We start from the raw sequence: 17,727 nt of genomic DNA on the forward strand, positions 1-17,727 counted from the left end.
ATGGGATTTCCTAGGCAGGAATACTGGAGTGGATTGCCATTTCCTTTTCCAGGAGATCTTCCTGACCCAGGGATTGAACCTGGGTATCCTTGACTGCAGGCAGATTCTTTACTGAGACACCAGGGAAATGCAGATTATGCAATCAATATCCAGTACCAAGATTTAATTGTAGTTTATGATATATCACAAAAGTAAAAACTTATCTATATGTACTTAATAAAATATAATAGGTCCCCATAACTAGCCTTTAAATTATATTGCTATAAATTTTGGATTAATATTTGCTTACAGTTTAAGATTTAAAGATTCTTGCCAGAATTTGGAATTATTTTAAGGGCTACTTTTTGGAATATTACTAAATGCATTAATTTAACATAGTTTATCTCTGAATATTTTTATGTAAATTGCTCCTGACAATCCCAATTCCTTACATTAAGATGTTTGGAAATAATTTTTTAATGGAATTATTCTAATTCTTAAATAGAATAGTTAAATATAAAAAGTCACACCAAATTATGGATTAATAAAAATATGCGATGTAGAGTAGATTTAATATCTTTGTTTGTTTTGTTTTTAGCTTTTTTTCTGCTCTTTTAAAAAAACTTTTATTGGACTATAATTGAATAACATCTTTAATATATTAAAAGAGAGAGAAACCTAGTGCAAAATTAAATACAGTAACTCTAAGATAAGAGATATTACGTGAATGATACCTGTCTTGAAATAATTTGAAAGCGTCTCTTCTTTGTGATAGGGAAAAACATTCAGAATTTTCTATTTTCAACCCTTGCTTTAATGCATAACAATTAAGATGCTATTTGAAAACTTGGTAATGATGGGTAACCCTGAATATGTCTGAGACTTCTCACAAGGAGACAATAAACCAAATACTTTAGTTGCTGCTAAGTCGCTTCAGTCGTGTCCGACTCTGTGTGACCCCATAGACGGCAACCCACCAGGCTCCTCTGTCCCTGGGATTCTCCAGGCAAGAACACTGGAGTGGGTTGCCATTTCCTTCTCCAATGCATGAAAGTGAAAAGTCAAAGTGAAGTCGCTCAGTCGTGTCTGACTCCTAGCGACCCCATGGACTGCAGCCCACCAGGCTCCTCTGTCCATGGGATTTTCCAGGCAAGAGCACTGGAGTGGGGTGCCACTGCCTTCTCCATGCCTAACAAAGCAATCAGTGAAAAGGGCTCTGCCTGTTGATAAGGCAGCGCTGGGAGCCCCTGTTGTACCAATGAGCACACAGAGCTGGTCTGTCTGTTTTCAACACGACCATCACCAAGAATATTTCTTCAGAATGTCATTCTCTTAGACTTTGAAACTGACAGCTGTTCACAACTAAGCAGGCTTCAAGTCATTCTGCCTCCACGACACATAAATTATGGCTTCCTTCTTTATAGAGAGGCAGAAAAGAGAAACTAAAATATATTTTAATAAATAATTCTGAACTATTCTGTTGATGGTTTTTTCTTTGATGTGGTTTATGTTTTCATTTTGTTCTCTTTCTTGCTACAAGCTATTGTGCATTTTTTAACTTTTCAAAGCCAGTATTTCACAGTCTTAAACTGGAAGTTTTAGAGACTTATACAGTTTTTTCTGCTTAAAGTCAGTTGGCACTTTTAATACCCACTCATGAGCATTGGAGCATATGGATGAATTGATCTTGTAAAAAGAAAAGACCTTGCTTTTCATGGGACTGAAAATGATAAATACATTTGAACCCTGTATCTACCTGACCATATGGACTTCATAGATAAATACTCCTTAGTTTTCAACATGCATAAATTTTGAAGGTATTTCTGACAACGTGGGATGAAATTCTCATTGATTACCTCTTTCAAGAAGTATTTTAATGAGTAGAACTTGTAGAATACTGCAGAGGGGAACCCTTTAAGAAAAAGTCAAACTCTTGTGAATATATCCATAATTTTATAAAGCCCTTTGCAGTACACTGATGGAGAAAATTTCTCAGGGAACCTTCCTTTCCTGTGAAAGTAAGGCAGAGTTATTTAAGGTTAGGGCACTGAGATTTTTGCAAATCTTTTTATCAGTTTTCAGATCTGCTTTAGCCACCTGAGATCTATCATATCAGAATCAGAGCATATCAGAATCAATATAGAAAGATTCAGTTATCTGGACCAGGTACAAAAAATAGAAATGTAATTTTTGATAATTTTTATTTTATTAAGGAAAATGTTTAGTAAAACAAGGAACAACAGAATATAATAATAAACGATAAGCATGCATTAACTTTCTTTTATTGCTTTTATGTTCTGATTCACAGTTCTTCATAAGGATATTGGTCCCTGCCGAGCAGCAACAATAACAGGCACCCTTTCCAGGATTTCTCTGAATGATGATGAAGAAGAAAAAGGAACAAACACTGAAGCACTTAGCTATTCAACATTGCCTGGAAACGTCATTTCCAAAGTCATTATTCAGCAGCCCACAGGTCTACACATGCCCATGGGTATGAATGAGCTAGGCAATCAATGTTTGAAAAAAGAGAACAGTGAATTGCGGAGAACTGTGTACTTATGTACGGATGATAATTTGAGAGGGGCGGATATGGACATCGTCCATCCTCAAGAGAGAATGATGGAGAGTGACTATATTGTGATGCCCAGAAGTTCTGTAAATACCCAGCCATCAATGAAAGAAGAAAGCAAAATGAATATCGGCATGGAAACCCTGCCCCACGAAAGGTTATTGCACTACAAAGTGAATCCTGAATTCAACATGAATCCTCCTGTCATGGACCAGTTCAATATGAACTTAGAGCAACATCTCGCACCCCAGGAACATATGCAGAATTTGCCCTTTGAGCCTCGCACAGCTGTGAAGAACTTCATGGCCTCTGAGTTGGATGAAAATGCAGGATTATCAAGAAGTGAAACTGGATCAACGATATCGATGAGTTCTTTAGAAGTAAGCAATGGACCAAGTCTTCCCTTAATATTTGAAAGACAGATAGACTAATAGACAGTCTGACTGATAGATTCATAGACTGATAGATAAATAAGTAGACAGATCAATAAATAGATTGATAGAGCAATAGAGAGACTGGTAGATAGACTGACTGATAGATGAGAGATATAGATAGCTAGATAAACTGAGTCACGGGGCACTGCACTGGGGAGAAGTGCAGCACCCTTAGCTTTAGCTTTTGCGCGTTTATATTGCTATGTTGGGATTAAAATTCTGTTTTTTTCCAGTAGAGCATCAGAATCCCCTTTCTCAAGACTATATTTTTTTAAAGAAACCCTCTTTATTTTAAAAAGATACTTATATGTAATAATTTTGTCATAATGGGAACCAATAAGAGCATTCCTGAACAAACAGAAGATCCTCCTGACGTTTCTCAGGTACCAGAGGTTTTTGATGGTTAAAGTAGTTTCTGGATGACATTGAAGACTTTAACCAAGATCTGGACTTTTTGTTTGAGGGCAGCTCTTGAAATAACAAAATTGAAATGTCTCAATGAGGTCTACCATTACACTGATTATTATAAACGTATGATTACCATAGATTGATATCTTTCAGAATAAGTATATTGCTTTTAGCTCTTGAAGAATTATGACCACTAAATGTTTTGGTCTTAAATTGTGAACTCTTGGGAGGCATATAAATTAAGCAGGCCAAGAGACAGGACCCTGAGGTCCAACCACATGATTTTTGCAATAAAGCAAGCTCCCCTCAGCTTCTTTCTTACCCACAAAGTGATGCAAAGAGTAGTCAACAGGTATCAATATTGCTCATATTTTATAACAATTAATCAAGTAATATCTAAGTCAAATAAGACAACTCATGTATAATAGTCTTTGATAGACACCCTGTTGCTATTTTGTATGTGACTTTTATATTCTTTACCTTAAAATTTTTCTATAAACGCACTATTGATATGGGCTTCCCTGGTGGCTCAGTGGTAAAGAGTACACCTGCAGTGCAGGAGACATAAGTTTATTCCTTGGGTCAGAAAGATCTCCTGGAGAAGGAAATGGCAACCCACTCCTGTATTCTTGCCACGAACAGAGGAGTCTGGTGGGCTGCAGTCCACAGTGTCACAAAGGAGTTGGTTATGACTTAGCAACTAAACAACAACAACAACATTACTGATATATTGCATATGTTCAGTATACAGTGCAATACATGCCTTATTTTATATGCATTTCCAATTGTTTTAACATAACAGATTATCTCACAATACGTTATAATTGGTTGCCTGCTCTTTCTATCAGATGTTTGCTGATAATCTTAGGTTCTAGTGTTCAAAAGTGCCCAGAGCAAATTACCCCTCCCTTCTCCCCACAAAGCTGTGCCTTGTACTATGTCAAGATGAAGAGAGATCCTGAAAGTTTATAGTAACTTGTGTGGTATAATTTTGAGGTTCTTCCCAACTGAGTTGAGGGAATTCTAGACCAAAATAGGCATGCAGACAAGATCTAGGATAAATCCCTAAATTCTAAATCAGTGTTAAACAAAAGACAGTTTCTGAGGAAAATCATTCCTTGGAACCATAGGCATAGGGGCAGTGAGTCCAAGTTGAGTCCTGAGTGGCTGGAGCTCCCTCAAGACAAAAACAGGCTATCATTCTGAACTAGCAGAAGGGCTACTGTGTCTGTCTCTAACTTGCATATCCCCAACAGTCGCAGGTCTATGACAATAATGACCACGTAAACACAAACTACATAACATTTATTCAAAGTCAGAAAAGTTTCTCAAAGAATTTCAGTGATTATGAATATAAGAACATAATACCATAAATAATCATAATGACCATATGAAGTTTTTCTACATAGAATGACTCTTTAAAATGTGCTAGAGGGATTAGAATGGAAACATTACAATATTTTGCTTGTTCTAAAAATGTTTTATGTCTAAAAACCTTTCTGGGTTTGATATTGTATAGATTGTGTATGCTTGAACAATAGACTGGATTTCCAAGTGCTGCTTTGTTCCATGGTAATTTTTCCAAATCTCTGTATTAAATATAAGCATCATGTATCAGTATGATTCAGCCAAAAGCTCTGCACTTAAATGACTTAGAAATCACAAGGCTCACATCTTGAAAAGGAAGAAAATTCAGGATTCAGAATGTAAATTCAGTTTTTCATTTTCATTCTTTCAAAGAGTTTAATAGTGAGTAATTGCTTAGGGTGACCATTTTAGGAGGCAGCTGAATATATAGATGTGGGAATGAATAATAAAATTAGCATTTATATAGCATCTTTCATTAGCTGATCATCAAATCACCTTAAAATATGAATTAATTAATCTTCACAACACCTCTGTACAATGCATAAGTTTTTCTAATCCTTGAAGTAAAGTCATTTGTTCAAGGTTACCATGCAAGTGCACAGAGAGTATAGGACCTGAATCTTTCTATCCTCACCAATTTTACACTGACTCAAAGAGACAATCATGTGCCTGAATGTTAACATGAGAATCACTTTATAAAGTTCATTTAACCCAGGTCAGACACTTGGTCATATGGAATAATGACATGGAATGGATGAAGCGTAGATGTGTACAGCTAGCCAAGTTTGGGAGCAGGACTATGGCCGTGAAGGTCCAGTCTGGTGTGACTTCCTCTGTGGGCAGAGTGAGTGGTTAACTGCCACAATGTCTGTAGCCAACCATCAGGGAAGATGATATTCTGACACTAGAGGAGAAGCAGAAAGATGCCTAGAGCATCAACATGGAGCGTGGGGAGCAGCAGTAGCCAGGAGGTGTCTTGAGACCTGGAAGAGCGTAGGAAGACAGAAGGGAGTGGCCCTCTGGCTGACATGAGGCCCTGGCGCAGTCTGAGTCTTCCTGGAGTGAGAAAGGAGGGCCCAGCCGCAGGGGCCTCTTGCCCAGGAAGCTGGGGCAGCAGAGGACAGCCAGATGCCACCAGAGCTTCTCAAGGGTGTCATGAAAAGATGTTCACAGTGATTCAGAAAGTCGCCTCCAGAGGAGTGGGTGTTCGCAATTTGCCGAGGTGGGAAGTGGTGGGGGGAAGAAAGAAGAGGGTGGAAGCTGCCAGTGCTGCACAGAATACAGTGTTGCTGAGGAAAAGTGCAGGCGAGGAACAGCAAGAGGCAAAGGAGAGAAAACAAAGCCAAAGAGTGGGTGGAAGTGTTTATTCAAGTAAGCAGGAGGCACCAAAGCGAGAGGGCGACTCCCCAACCCCAAGACTGTGCCCGCAGAACAGGTTCCGACCTCCGGGGGAGCCTGTGCAGCTAACCCCCAGTTATTCCGTGTAGAAAGTTTCATAAATGCATCAAGTTGTGTTTTTTGTTCTCTTTTGTTTTTGGCATAAAAGTACATCCAACTTCTCTCCCCTCTTAAAACTCTCTGGTTTCTTTCTTTCACGAAATATGTTAGCTGCCATTTTCCAAACTGTATCCATTCCCAGAACGGACTTGTTAAGCAAGTCTGAAAATTTTTAGATTTCCACAATTATGGATTCATTGCAATATGCCCATGGTAGAATTTCTCATGATGGCTTCAGGCCTGGATATCATCTAGTTGCTTTCCTTAAAGCTAAGAAAGATGAGGTTGTTATTAGGATTTAAGTCCTTTCCTTTCAGTTAAGGAACAAAATGTGTCGAGTGAATGGTGTGTATATAGACAACTACAAGCCCCTGTGAAGCAAGTGAGGGAAAAGGAGGATCTGTGTTCTCAAGCCACTGAGGACTGTGAGATATAGTTTAAACCTTGGGCTGTGGTTCCACTTACTTATTTTTTTTAATTATAGATATATCAGTATAAGAAGATAGGTCAGTATTTGTCTGGACTCATGGCCACACCACTCTTTACTCTGTGTCTGGTAGCTGGTATATCTAAATAGGACATATTTCCTCACTCAAAAGTCTTCTCAACTTGGATGTGGCTCCAAGTCAAGAGACCCCCGTGCCCCTGGGTCTCTTGGGGGTTGATGCAGGCTTCTGGCTAGGTGAGAGGGCTGGCCACGAGGAAACACTGTGAGGCTGGAGGCTGGTCAGAAGAGGGAAGCCAAGGTGTTTCTCCTCGCTCTGCTTTGGGCAGCACCTGCGTCTTTATCTGCAGTTCTGTGGTGCCTCCAGCCTTGGCTAGATGCCTCAGCCCCCGGGGTCAGGTCGCTGTGCCATCTCCCTTGTCTGTCCCTGTGGGAGGGGAGCACTAGCTTCTTCTCCTGTGAATCCCTGCGTTCCTCTGTGGCCCCTTATGTGGCTTCTCGGCTCCTCCATCACTTGGATTCCTGTGAAACGCTTTGCTCCAGTGTCAGCACTTAAGTGGTTTCTCTTATTCTCCTGACATATCTGGCCTAAGCTTTTCTTGTAACTAAACAGAATTAGATAGTCAATCGCACAATTGCTGTTTTAAACAAAGTTTTGCTGCTCCAGGTTTTCTGAGTATTCAGGTATAAATTTAACGATGTATCTCAAAACACGCTCAGCCAAATCTCTCTCTGTTTCTAAGTGCATAAAAAGGGACAGCATTCTGTGCTAACGTTTTATATGCCAATTTTCCTCTGGACATGAATTCTGGAGATCTCAATATAATGGCTTTGAAAGGTAAAACATTTTAGCTATAATGTCACATCACAGGTGCCTCCCTTATGGCTGCGGTGAACATCAAATTGGATAATGTGTGTGAAAAATCCTTTGAAAATTGTAAAGAGCGCTTTAGATGTAAGGTGGTGTGATTATTATTTGATTACCATTATACCTTAAATATTGCTGCAGAAACTTGATTGCTATAATTAAGTCAATATTCAAGATATTAGACAAAGTATTATGGCCATGCTTGGGGACTAGAGACTCCGTCACTAACAGAAACAATTATAGAACTGACCATTGGGCAGAAGCATCTTTTTATTATGTAAACTTTTTTCCCTCATGTAGCTGTGGTGAAAGAAAGGCTTTTCCTTCTTCAGTGTTTTGTTTTTGCTGCTGGGTTAGGGGATTTTGTCTTTTATGCAGGCACACAAAATTAGGCAAGCAAAATTAGCTCTAATAAGTCATTTTTCAAAATGAATGATTCTCAAGTTTCATTTACTCAGATATTTTGAATGGATATGACATCAAAGCTTTCTCACTTGAGTGAGTTCATTGCTCAGTTTGTAATGGAAACTTTTAATGGCACTCATATTGGCATTTATTAGTCCATGGAATTTATTCCTCACTGTGAATATTCTAAGATCTTGTCCAGCTTAATCTGCAAAGACACAGACAATGAAGTATTCCCTTTGAGAAATTATTTATCATTCTACAAGACTTCGCTGTGCAGAGACACCTCTGTGCACATCCTATTCCCCTGAGTAGCCCCATATTGGTGGGCATTTTCTTACTCAGAATTCATCCTAAAGAATGTTTCCTTCTATTAGTGATAGGCCTGAATTCCTCTAAATGGTCTTGATCCACTTGGCTGTCAGCTGATCTATTCAAAATGGTTTTCTTTGTGTATATAGTCCACCTGCTTATACAAATTCTCCTGGAGTCTTCCTGAGAAAAATAAAACCAGAAAAACAAGTCACATTGTTTTGAATTTGTTTGGCTTCCATAGTGTAGCTCCTTCAATCTTTCAGCTAATTTTGTGAATGTCTACTACTGTGCCAGGCTCTAGGCTAAGGTGCTTGAGATATAAAAGTGGTCAAAACAGATGTGGATCCTGCCCCTTTGGTGAATAAACCCTATGGAAGAGATAGAAGGTGAACTGTTAACAAATGAATAATCTGAAAGTGTGCTGTGCTGGGCAATAACCGTGGAATGTGTGAGAGAGAGGCTTCTTTAGATGAGGAGAACTGAGAAGACTTCCAAACCTCCATTGAAAAGTGAAGTTAAGAAGGAACATGGTTTGTGAGGTGCTAAGGGATCAGGTGATGTTTCAAGAAAAAGAAACTGCAAGTGAAGAGGCTCTGAGGTAGGAAAGAGCTTGGAATGTTCTCATAGGGTTAAGTTCAGTTCAGTCGCTCAGTCGTGTCTGACTCTTTGCAACCCCATGAATCGCAGCACACCAGGCCTCCCTGTCCATCACCAACTCCCGGAGTTCACTCAAACTCACGTCCATCGAGTCAGTGATGCCATCCAGCCATCTCATCCTCTGTCGTCCCCTTCTCTGCCTGCCCCCAATCCCTCCCAGCATCAGAGTCTTTTCCAATGAGTCAACTCTTCGCATGAGGTGGCCAAAGTACTGGAGTTTCAGCTTCAGCATAATTCCCTCCAAAGAAATCCCATAGGGTTAGAAGACTTGTGAAGTGAGGGGCACGCTTCTTATAGAGTTGGAGTAGGAAGAAGAGACGAGACTTTTTAGAGCCTTGTAAAAGAAGAGAAGCAAATGAGACAGATAAGCATTTCTCATGGTCATTTCTCCATCCATTCATCCATCACTTTGATAGTGTGGAAGAGAGGATTAGGATCCAGTGGCAATGGGAGAAGGTGTAGAACAGAAAATTGGAGGACAGTTAGGAGACCACTGAGGTCATCCAGATGAGAGATAAGGATGCCTTTGACTATGGAGGAGAAGCAGAGGTGGAGAAGATTGGGCAGATCAAGATGTGTTTTGTGTTCACATGATGAACAGATGGCACTGCTGGCGGATGAACAGTGATGCCAAAGAGCGTCACTCAACGAACTAGATACGCAACATTTCCTGTGATGGGAAGACCTGGGAATAAGGTGTTTGCAACTTAAGAGATGGTATTTAAAACCATGGGAGTGGATGAGTTCATCCAAAAGAGAATATGTGAAAAAAAGACAACTATGCAACTCAACATTTAAAAGCAGGGTGATGAGAAAGAGCCAGCGATGGAGACTTGGCTGAGCTGCAGTACATAAGAGGGAGGAAAAGAAAATAAATGGAAAAGCTGAGACAAATGAGTGCTTTAATGAGGAAGTGATTAACTCTCAAAAGCTTCTGAGAGTCCAGTAAGATGAGAGAAAAATAACCTTGGAAATTGACCAGATGGATCTCTTCTGAGACCTCAATAAGAAGAATGTTAATGGAATATTGAGGACAGAATACAAGTTGGGATGAGTTCTAAGTGGGAAATTAAGAAAAGGAAAGAGCATAGAAGAAACATCGTCTACTATGGCAAAAAGGATAAATTATATCAAGTTATTTGGGAACTTGGGGCCATAGAGAGAGGGATATTTTTATCTTCATAAAATATGTTGGCACCATCCTGACTTTTCAATCTCTGGGTCGGGAAGATTCCCTGGAGTAAGAAATAGGAACCCACTCCAGTATTCTTGCCTGGAAAATCCCATGGACAGAGGAGTTTGGCAGGCTACAGGCCATCTGGTTGCAAATAATCAGACATGACTGAGTATGCATGCAGCCACATCCTGACGTATTTTAAATTTATATGTAGCATTTCTTCAATTATCAACTTATCAGAAAAGTTGTTTTGACTTGATCACTTTTCTTCATTGATTCTCATCTTTTAAACATGTAACGGTTATTTCTAACCACTTTCCTACCTTATAATAATACTCAGAGAGCTCAGAGGTATGTTTGAATAAGCATGTAAGGCAGTCACAGTTTCCACAGATTTCAGTGCTTTGAAAGATTCTTCCACACACTGCAAAACAGACTGAGAGATGGTGAGTGTTATCATGAGGAAGTGAAGAACAGAAGTTAACATTCTGGTCCTTCCATTCCATCACAGATTTTCCAATGCAAATACTTCCTTAGGATAAAATTGATTTTGCAGTGGGAAACCCATTGTGGAGTGAAGTCTGCCACTGTGTTGTTGCATCTTGGCTCATAAACTAGCCCATGTTAGAATCACTTTATCAGACTTTTTTCTCTTTTAAAATATAATTGACATGTAGCAGTTGATATGCTTGATGCTGCTTCAGGCTTGCAAAGCATTCAGGCTCCTGCTGTCATCCTGGGATTGACTGGATCCTACAATGTTATTCTTGCTGAGTTCCAGGTAAAGTCAGCAAACTATCACGTGAATCTTGGCTATGAACCATCTTGGCTATGAACCTTGTACCATGGGATAGTCACTGGGCAACAGTGGAGAAAAAACACAGGATTTTGCAGTCAGAGAGCTGAGTGGGAATCCTAGCTCACGCGATTACTACCCTGGTGAAGCAGGCGAGTTATTTGAATTCCTCCGGTCCTCAGTTTTCCTCATTCATAAACCGGGAAAATGCATAATTCTTTCCTAACCAACCTACAGGCCAGCTAGCATGTTCTAACGTGAAAGCACTTTATAAAAGGTTGAAACACTTGGTCAATATTACACATATTTTATTACCCTTGGACTCTAAAAATCTGCCATATTTTTTCAACTCTTTAATTTCAAGTCTTCACTGCTGGATTTTCCAGCCTACCTACCCCCGTCCACCCAACTATCTTTTGAGAAGTCTGCTTCATGTGCTCATTTCTTAGCCTAATCCCTTACATTATAATGTGATATTAATGAAATGAAACAGAAACTTATTTATGGGCGTATATCCATTTTATTTTCCATATTTCACAGCCACATAACTGGCACCTGCTCTCGCAGGGACAACCCCTCTCTGCTGCTCCTCTGGGTTCCCATCTTGGGATGGTTCCCATCTTGGGCCTGAAATCTAAGGTCTACAGCAATATGTATCCATCCGCATTTCCAGTTCTTAGGCAACACATCGTTGCATTCAGAAACAAGAGAGCAGCATATGGCTGTTAGGATCTTTTCAACAGAGAAGCCCTCAGCCCATGCAGTGGACAGGCCTCTTTGCTGGATAACTGAACCTTTTCCATCAGGTCTCACTATTTAATTTTCAAATGAAACCCAAAGCGCGTGACTAATGTTCTGTAGTAATTGCTTAACACTAAGTGTTTCCATGCTTGAATTTTGCTGTATTAGTAAAGAAATTTGCTTAATGTACAGTTGCAAAAGTGTCCTGGTGAGTCACAGTGCCGAGAAGGCAAAGCGCCCAAGAACAGGAGGGATGCCCTGACCTTTGGTCTAACATCTCAGAGCAAAGCAGGATGCAGGGCGCTGAGGCCCGGCTCATACATCATGGGCAGCTGATAACAGCGGCAGGGGGTGGCCAAGGAAGCCTGGGTTACACGGCTTTCCCCACACACCTCTCCTTCCAGGATGCCCCCAGAACTGGGACATGAAGCAGAGTGGGGTCAGCAGGGTGACTTTCCTTTGAATAAAGCAGTTCCTTCTCTGCCTCTCTTTGACCCTACTGAAGGATTTGATTCTCAAGTCTTAAGCAGCTCCACCAAAATCAAATTATTTCAGAACTTGTAAACCTTTTTTTTGTTTTAAACATAATCTTTCTTTGGGTGTATCACCTTCTGTTTACTGCAACATGCTTTGGAAAGTTGGTTAGGGAAGGTTCAGGGTCTATAGGGACAATTTTAACTCTGGCTGCAGAAATTTAGTCATATTTTCCAATGAACTGCATTAGTTCCTTTCTTTCTCTCCTAATATTCAACAGTTACAAGAATCTCTCCATTATCTTGGACATGACTCCCTCAGGTTATTGAACTTCACACTATAGCTATTTGGATAGGAGAAGAGGAAAGAAAAAAAAAAAAAAACAGAAGAAGTTTTATATATCTTCCCTACTGCCTGTATAGTTCATCTTTTTAATATTTATTAATTTCCTCTGTTTTTCATTCCTACTTTCTCAAACAAACAAACAAAAAAAAGCCTGTATTGGAAACTTTTGAGCGCCAATAATTTCGTGGACATTGTCTATATTTATCAGATAGCTCCTTCTATACCTAATAATTCTACGAATTCAGTGAATGATTGAGAGAAGATGTTAAGAATACCTGCCCTATACTAATATTAAATAATCACATTAATTTCATTTTAACCATTTCCTGATTTTATCAAGACATTTATCTGTAACTAGATTCAGGAAGTGTTTAACAGATTCTGAGGCTGCTGCTGCTAAGTCACTTCAGTCGCGTCCGACTCTGTGTGACCCCATAGACAGCAGCCCACCAGGCTCCCCTGTCCCTGGGATTCTCCAGGCAAGAACACCAGAGTGGGTTGCCATTTCCTTCTCCAATGCATGAAAGTGAAAAGTGAAAGTGAAGTCGCTCAGTTGTGTCTAACTCTTAGCAACCCCATGGACTGCAGCCTACCAGGCTCCTCTGTCCATGGGACTCTCCAGGCAAGGGTACCGGAGTGGGGTGCCACTGCCTTCTCCGGATTCTGAGGCATAGTGAGGTATTTACGTCTACATCTGTGTTCTACTGGGGTGCAGACTGCTACTTGTTTTATTGCGCTGTGCTTAGTTGCTCAGTTGTGTACCGCTCTTTGCAACCCCATGGACTGCATCCTGTCAGGCTCCTCTGTCTGTGGGGAATCTGCAGGCAAGAAAAATAAGAGCAAATACTTTCATGCCTAGCTCTGAGAAAGATTGTGCTGTCAAGGAAGATTACCAAGCACGGAGAAATTTGTGGATGAGACCCATAGAGAATTTTGGCATGTAGACAGAAGGTTAGGTAGAATTTGGTAGAAATGAAGGTTGAGGGGGTAATGGCTGGAAAGTGTTGAGATGACTGGATGCCTTTCCTCCACAGCTTTGAATCCTTTGTGTCTGTAAAGTAGTTTTGCTGTAGCAGGCCTAAAGTCTCCTTCAAGATTGAACTTTTTAAGTGAATTTCCCCTTAAAAATTTCTCTGTATTGAAAAAAAAAAAAGACTTGAGGCCAAGATAAGGAATATATTATAAATTTATATTCTCCAATTTTAAAGGAAATCCAAAGTGAAAATGGAATAATGTGGATGGCATAGTTTGAGATCATAAAAATGTTGAGATTCTTTTGTGAAGGAAGTGTTTATATCACAAAGAAACAGGATTATCTTATTGAAAATAATCATTTTTATTTTAATACTAAATATAACTTTTTTGGTTTTTCTCTTTTTAAAAAATATCTAACAGAGAAGAAAATCACGATATTCAGACCTTGATTTTGAGGTAAGTGTCTAAGAATTATTTTTGTTTTAACTTTAATTATTTGAATTTGAAATTGGTGTATAATTACTTAAGCATATTACTCTGTGCAGCTATGTAAGAGTTCTACGTTTTTTAATTAAAACGAGGAGTCATGTTTTTCATTAAAATCCATAATGTATAACTAGTTTTAGAGAAAAAATGTAAGTTCTGATTGCTTTAAATGTGTGCTGAGTCTGAGATATTACATACAATTAAAGATTCCATTTCATAATGCTAAGACATGTGGGCTATTTATGGTGAGAGTTGAATCTGGTCAATTTGTTTAAATCCCTCAGTTTGTTGGGAAGTAGGAATTTTGGTTTCTTGATATTCTAAATATTTTTCATATTTAAAATGGTCATGTTTGTTCTACTTCAGTGATGATGTGAAGAGCACCTGTGAGGGGTCTTTGGCTGGGTAGCTAGGTTTCCTTGGGACTGACTTGCCAGACTCAGGCTCCCTGTGGTACATTCTAGACTCGTTTTTCCAATAGCAAGTGTTGTTTCAACATGCTCCTCTGTTTGGTAAATGCTTTTTCACAGATATAAACAGATGAAGATGTTCATTTTCCGATTTGCATTGAATTTATATTGATGCTGTAATATTGATGCTAGAAATTACTGAAATCATACCATTTGAGCAGCTTGTGCTAAGCACAAAATTAATGATGTTTGAGCATCACATAAAATGCACTTATGCATCTTGATAATTGGATATGATTCATAGCCTGCTGACATAATTGGATATAAAGCATTATCAATTTTTTCCAGCATATTTGTACTGTTGTGATGCCTACATAGAACTTAATACTCTTAGCTGATATCCTAAAATTTTAGAAGCCTCCCAGAACATGGAAATTCATAATTCCATCATTTCATTTACGTAGATGAAAATTGTAACCCAGCAATGCATATCAAGTGTCAAAAGGGAGACGGAAGTTTCTGTTTACAACAGTGGTGAGCAAGCCCAGAGTTTACCTTGAATAGAGTCTAAGGAGAATTAGATTTTTTAAAGACATATTTTAGTAGAATTTGTACAAGATACAAAATAGTGATGATGAGTCTGACCTCAATGATGATATGGCACATTTTAGTACTGATGTGGCTCAATTGCATCAATATTAAACTGGCACAGGACAGATATTTCATTATAGCCTAAATTTTAAGATATAAGTATCAAGACTGTAAATTCAAAGAGAAAATAAGCAAAACTCTTCACTTTTAGATTCTTTAGTACCTTTTAAGGAACAGATATTTTAGGGTTTTTTCCTATTAATTCTTCAGGTAGCCAAAAGAGAGGATCATCCTGTATATGTATATGTTCCTGATATATGTATACGTGTGTATATATTTATACATATATATGTGTGTGTGTGTGTGTGTGTATACACATATTCCTGAAAGCAGTTAGTTATTAGTAGGGGGAAGGGAAGAAGTGAGATTAACCCACTAGGCATCACTGATAAAATACAGTAAAAATCTAGATCTAAAATTAAGCCTCAGTGCAACCAACTAAAGTTATGTAATTGCCAGCACTGAAAAGAAATCTGTGTCCTTTGGAAAATTAGAAAAACTGTTCTTTTTAAAAATTTTCTCTGTGGCAACTGGTAACAGACTCCTTAAGCTGATCTTTCTTCCTGTGCTTTGGATTCCAACATATAACCAGGGTATTATGAAAACATCTGCTGATAACAAAAAGACAACAAAAAGTTGCAACACTGCAACTCTGGATATTTTCTTGTGCTCTTTAATTACTTTGGTTCTTGCATGACTTCTATTGGTGTCAGGTTTTGCCAGAAAATGTCTTTGATTCATGATTTGAATGGTTTAATACTACTCCCCTTAGTATATGTGCAACTATAATTATATAACAGATGTTTCATGGACTGTGTTCAGAGAAATTGTTGCTGCATTTAAATGATGACAAATTTTAATACAATCTATCTGTTCTCTATGGATACTCCTTGAGGATGAGTCCAAGTTGTCTCCTCCCTGTTTTAATTCAGGCTGGATAAATTAAACAATGTTGATGTCAAACTTTCTGATAACACCCACCTGAGCCTGCTAGTTTTACCACACAATGGCCAACTCAGACATTTAAACCACTGCCAGACAAACTTTGCCTCCTGGATACCTAAAAGCATCTTCCCTTCAGGTGAAGGCCTCACTCACTCCCCAGAATCCACACATGATAACAACATTCTCTTAACTCACATATCCAAAAACCCTGTGGGTAAGTGTCGTAAATGGGAGGAGCCGTTTCATAGTGCCGATCTCCAAGACAGCATTGAGCAAAGAACACGGCAAGTAAACTGGTCATAAAATTGTGGAATATAGATTCTTACTTTCTAGAAAGTATACAGAAATTACTCTAGTATTGACCCTATGTTTTGTGACCAAACTGTCTATTGAGTTTGTATTCCCAACTCTAAGCAGAGAGGTGGTACAGTGCATACGTAACCCTCCAGTAAGTGTTTGTCGAGTGAGTGATGAAAATTTGAATTTTTAATCTGATCCACTTTAATAAAACATGGTCAAACACTATATCTGAGGTGGAGCAGAGAGCAATATAGAAAATGGACCACAGTGGAGGCAACACCTCAAAGATGATAGCCACATTAGACTTCAAAGATACCATGTCATGTATAATTCAAGGAGCTAGTAATGTCAGATAGAAATCCCCAGAGGGGGAAAAGGCGTGGAGGTTGCCCTTGCATGTTTAATGAGCAAGAAGCACGTCAAAATTCACTGTAACCTGGGTCGTATGGAAGACAAGAACAGACCGAGGAGGCGGTTTATAAACCATCTAGTGAAGGGCTTGTATACCTTAGGAACAATTTTTACCTAATTCATTGCTAAAAGTCCCTGAGTTTTTTCTGTTGTATTTTGTTTTGTTTACTTTTAATGAGGAATTTTTTTAGTTCTGATTTGGGCTATGGAAAGATGAATGTGGCAGTAATAGGAAGGAGAGATGGTAGTGTGGTGAGGGAGGAAGCTGAAATATAAACTAGGGAGTGACTAGACTAGGAAAGAAGAAACGAGCATCTACCTCCTAGAGGTGTTGGAAAGCAGAAGTGAAGCTGCTCGGTCGGGTGCGACTCTTTGTGATTCCATGGACTGTATCCCACCAGGCTCCTCCATCCACGGGATTTTCCAAGCAGGGGTACTAGAGTGGACTACCATTTCCTTCTCCAGGGGATCTTCCTGACCTGGGGATCGAACCCGAGTCTGCACATTGCAGGCAGATGCTTTACCCTCTGAGCCACCAGGGAAGCCCAGGAGGGCAGAGGTGGTAGGCTAAAAGGACACTGAAGAGTCAAGGTCAAAGGGCAAGGAAGCCAAAGAAAGACAGCTCTGCAGGTCTGAGCCTGAGCTTCTGCTAGTACCACAAACACATCCAGGGAAGCAAAGGAGACATTTAGCTAGGATGAATTGTATTTTAATACTTGGGGGATAAAGGTGCCTCTTATTATGTGAAATTAAAAATATTTGGCAGGTGGTTTAAACTGTCTGTCTTGGATTGACGACAAAGCTCAAAGAATTCTTAGGAATACAAACTTCCTTCCTGAAACTGTAATATATATTTTTATCATTTCCATGTTAAAAATACATAGAGAGAGGTGTCTTTTGTGTATCTTCTCTTGCAAAAATGTGGGGATAAACCTTGTCACATTCTAACATGGGAACCATGCAGCCTCTTAAACACACCTTAGAATGTTCCTTTGAAGTTCCTGGTGAGCCCCCACACCCAGTCAATCCACGCTTCTCCCACTTGGCAGAGGGGACAAGGCAGCACAG

The 17,727-nt window shown here is 39.3% G+C and overlaps 1 protein-coding gene across 1 annotated transcript in view; it reads left to right on the forward strand.

Annotated features, from left to right (window-relative positions):
- The window catches only part of ADGRB3 (adhesion G protein-coupled receptor B3), an 886,560-nt gene that overhangs the window by 854,998 nt on the left and 13,835 nt on the right, over nt 1-17,727 (forward strand). The window contains exons 29-30 of the mRNA XM_005897466.2: nt 2,288-2,931; nt 13,877-13,912. Of these exons, the coding sequence (XP_005897528.1) occupies nt 2,288-2,931; nt 13,877-13,912 (680 nt within the window). The remainder of the gene's footprint in view (nt 1-2,287; nt 2,932-13,876; nt 13,913-17,727) is intronic.

Source organism: Bos mutus, chromosome 9 (assembly GCF_027580195.1).
Source record: "Bos mutus isolate GX-2022 chromosome 9, NWIPB_WYAK_1.1, whole genome shotgun sequence".
NCBI classification, from domain to species: domain Eukaryota; kingdom Metazoa; phylum Chordata; class Mammalia; order Artiodactyla; family Bovidae; genus Bos; species Bos mutus.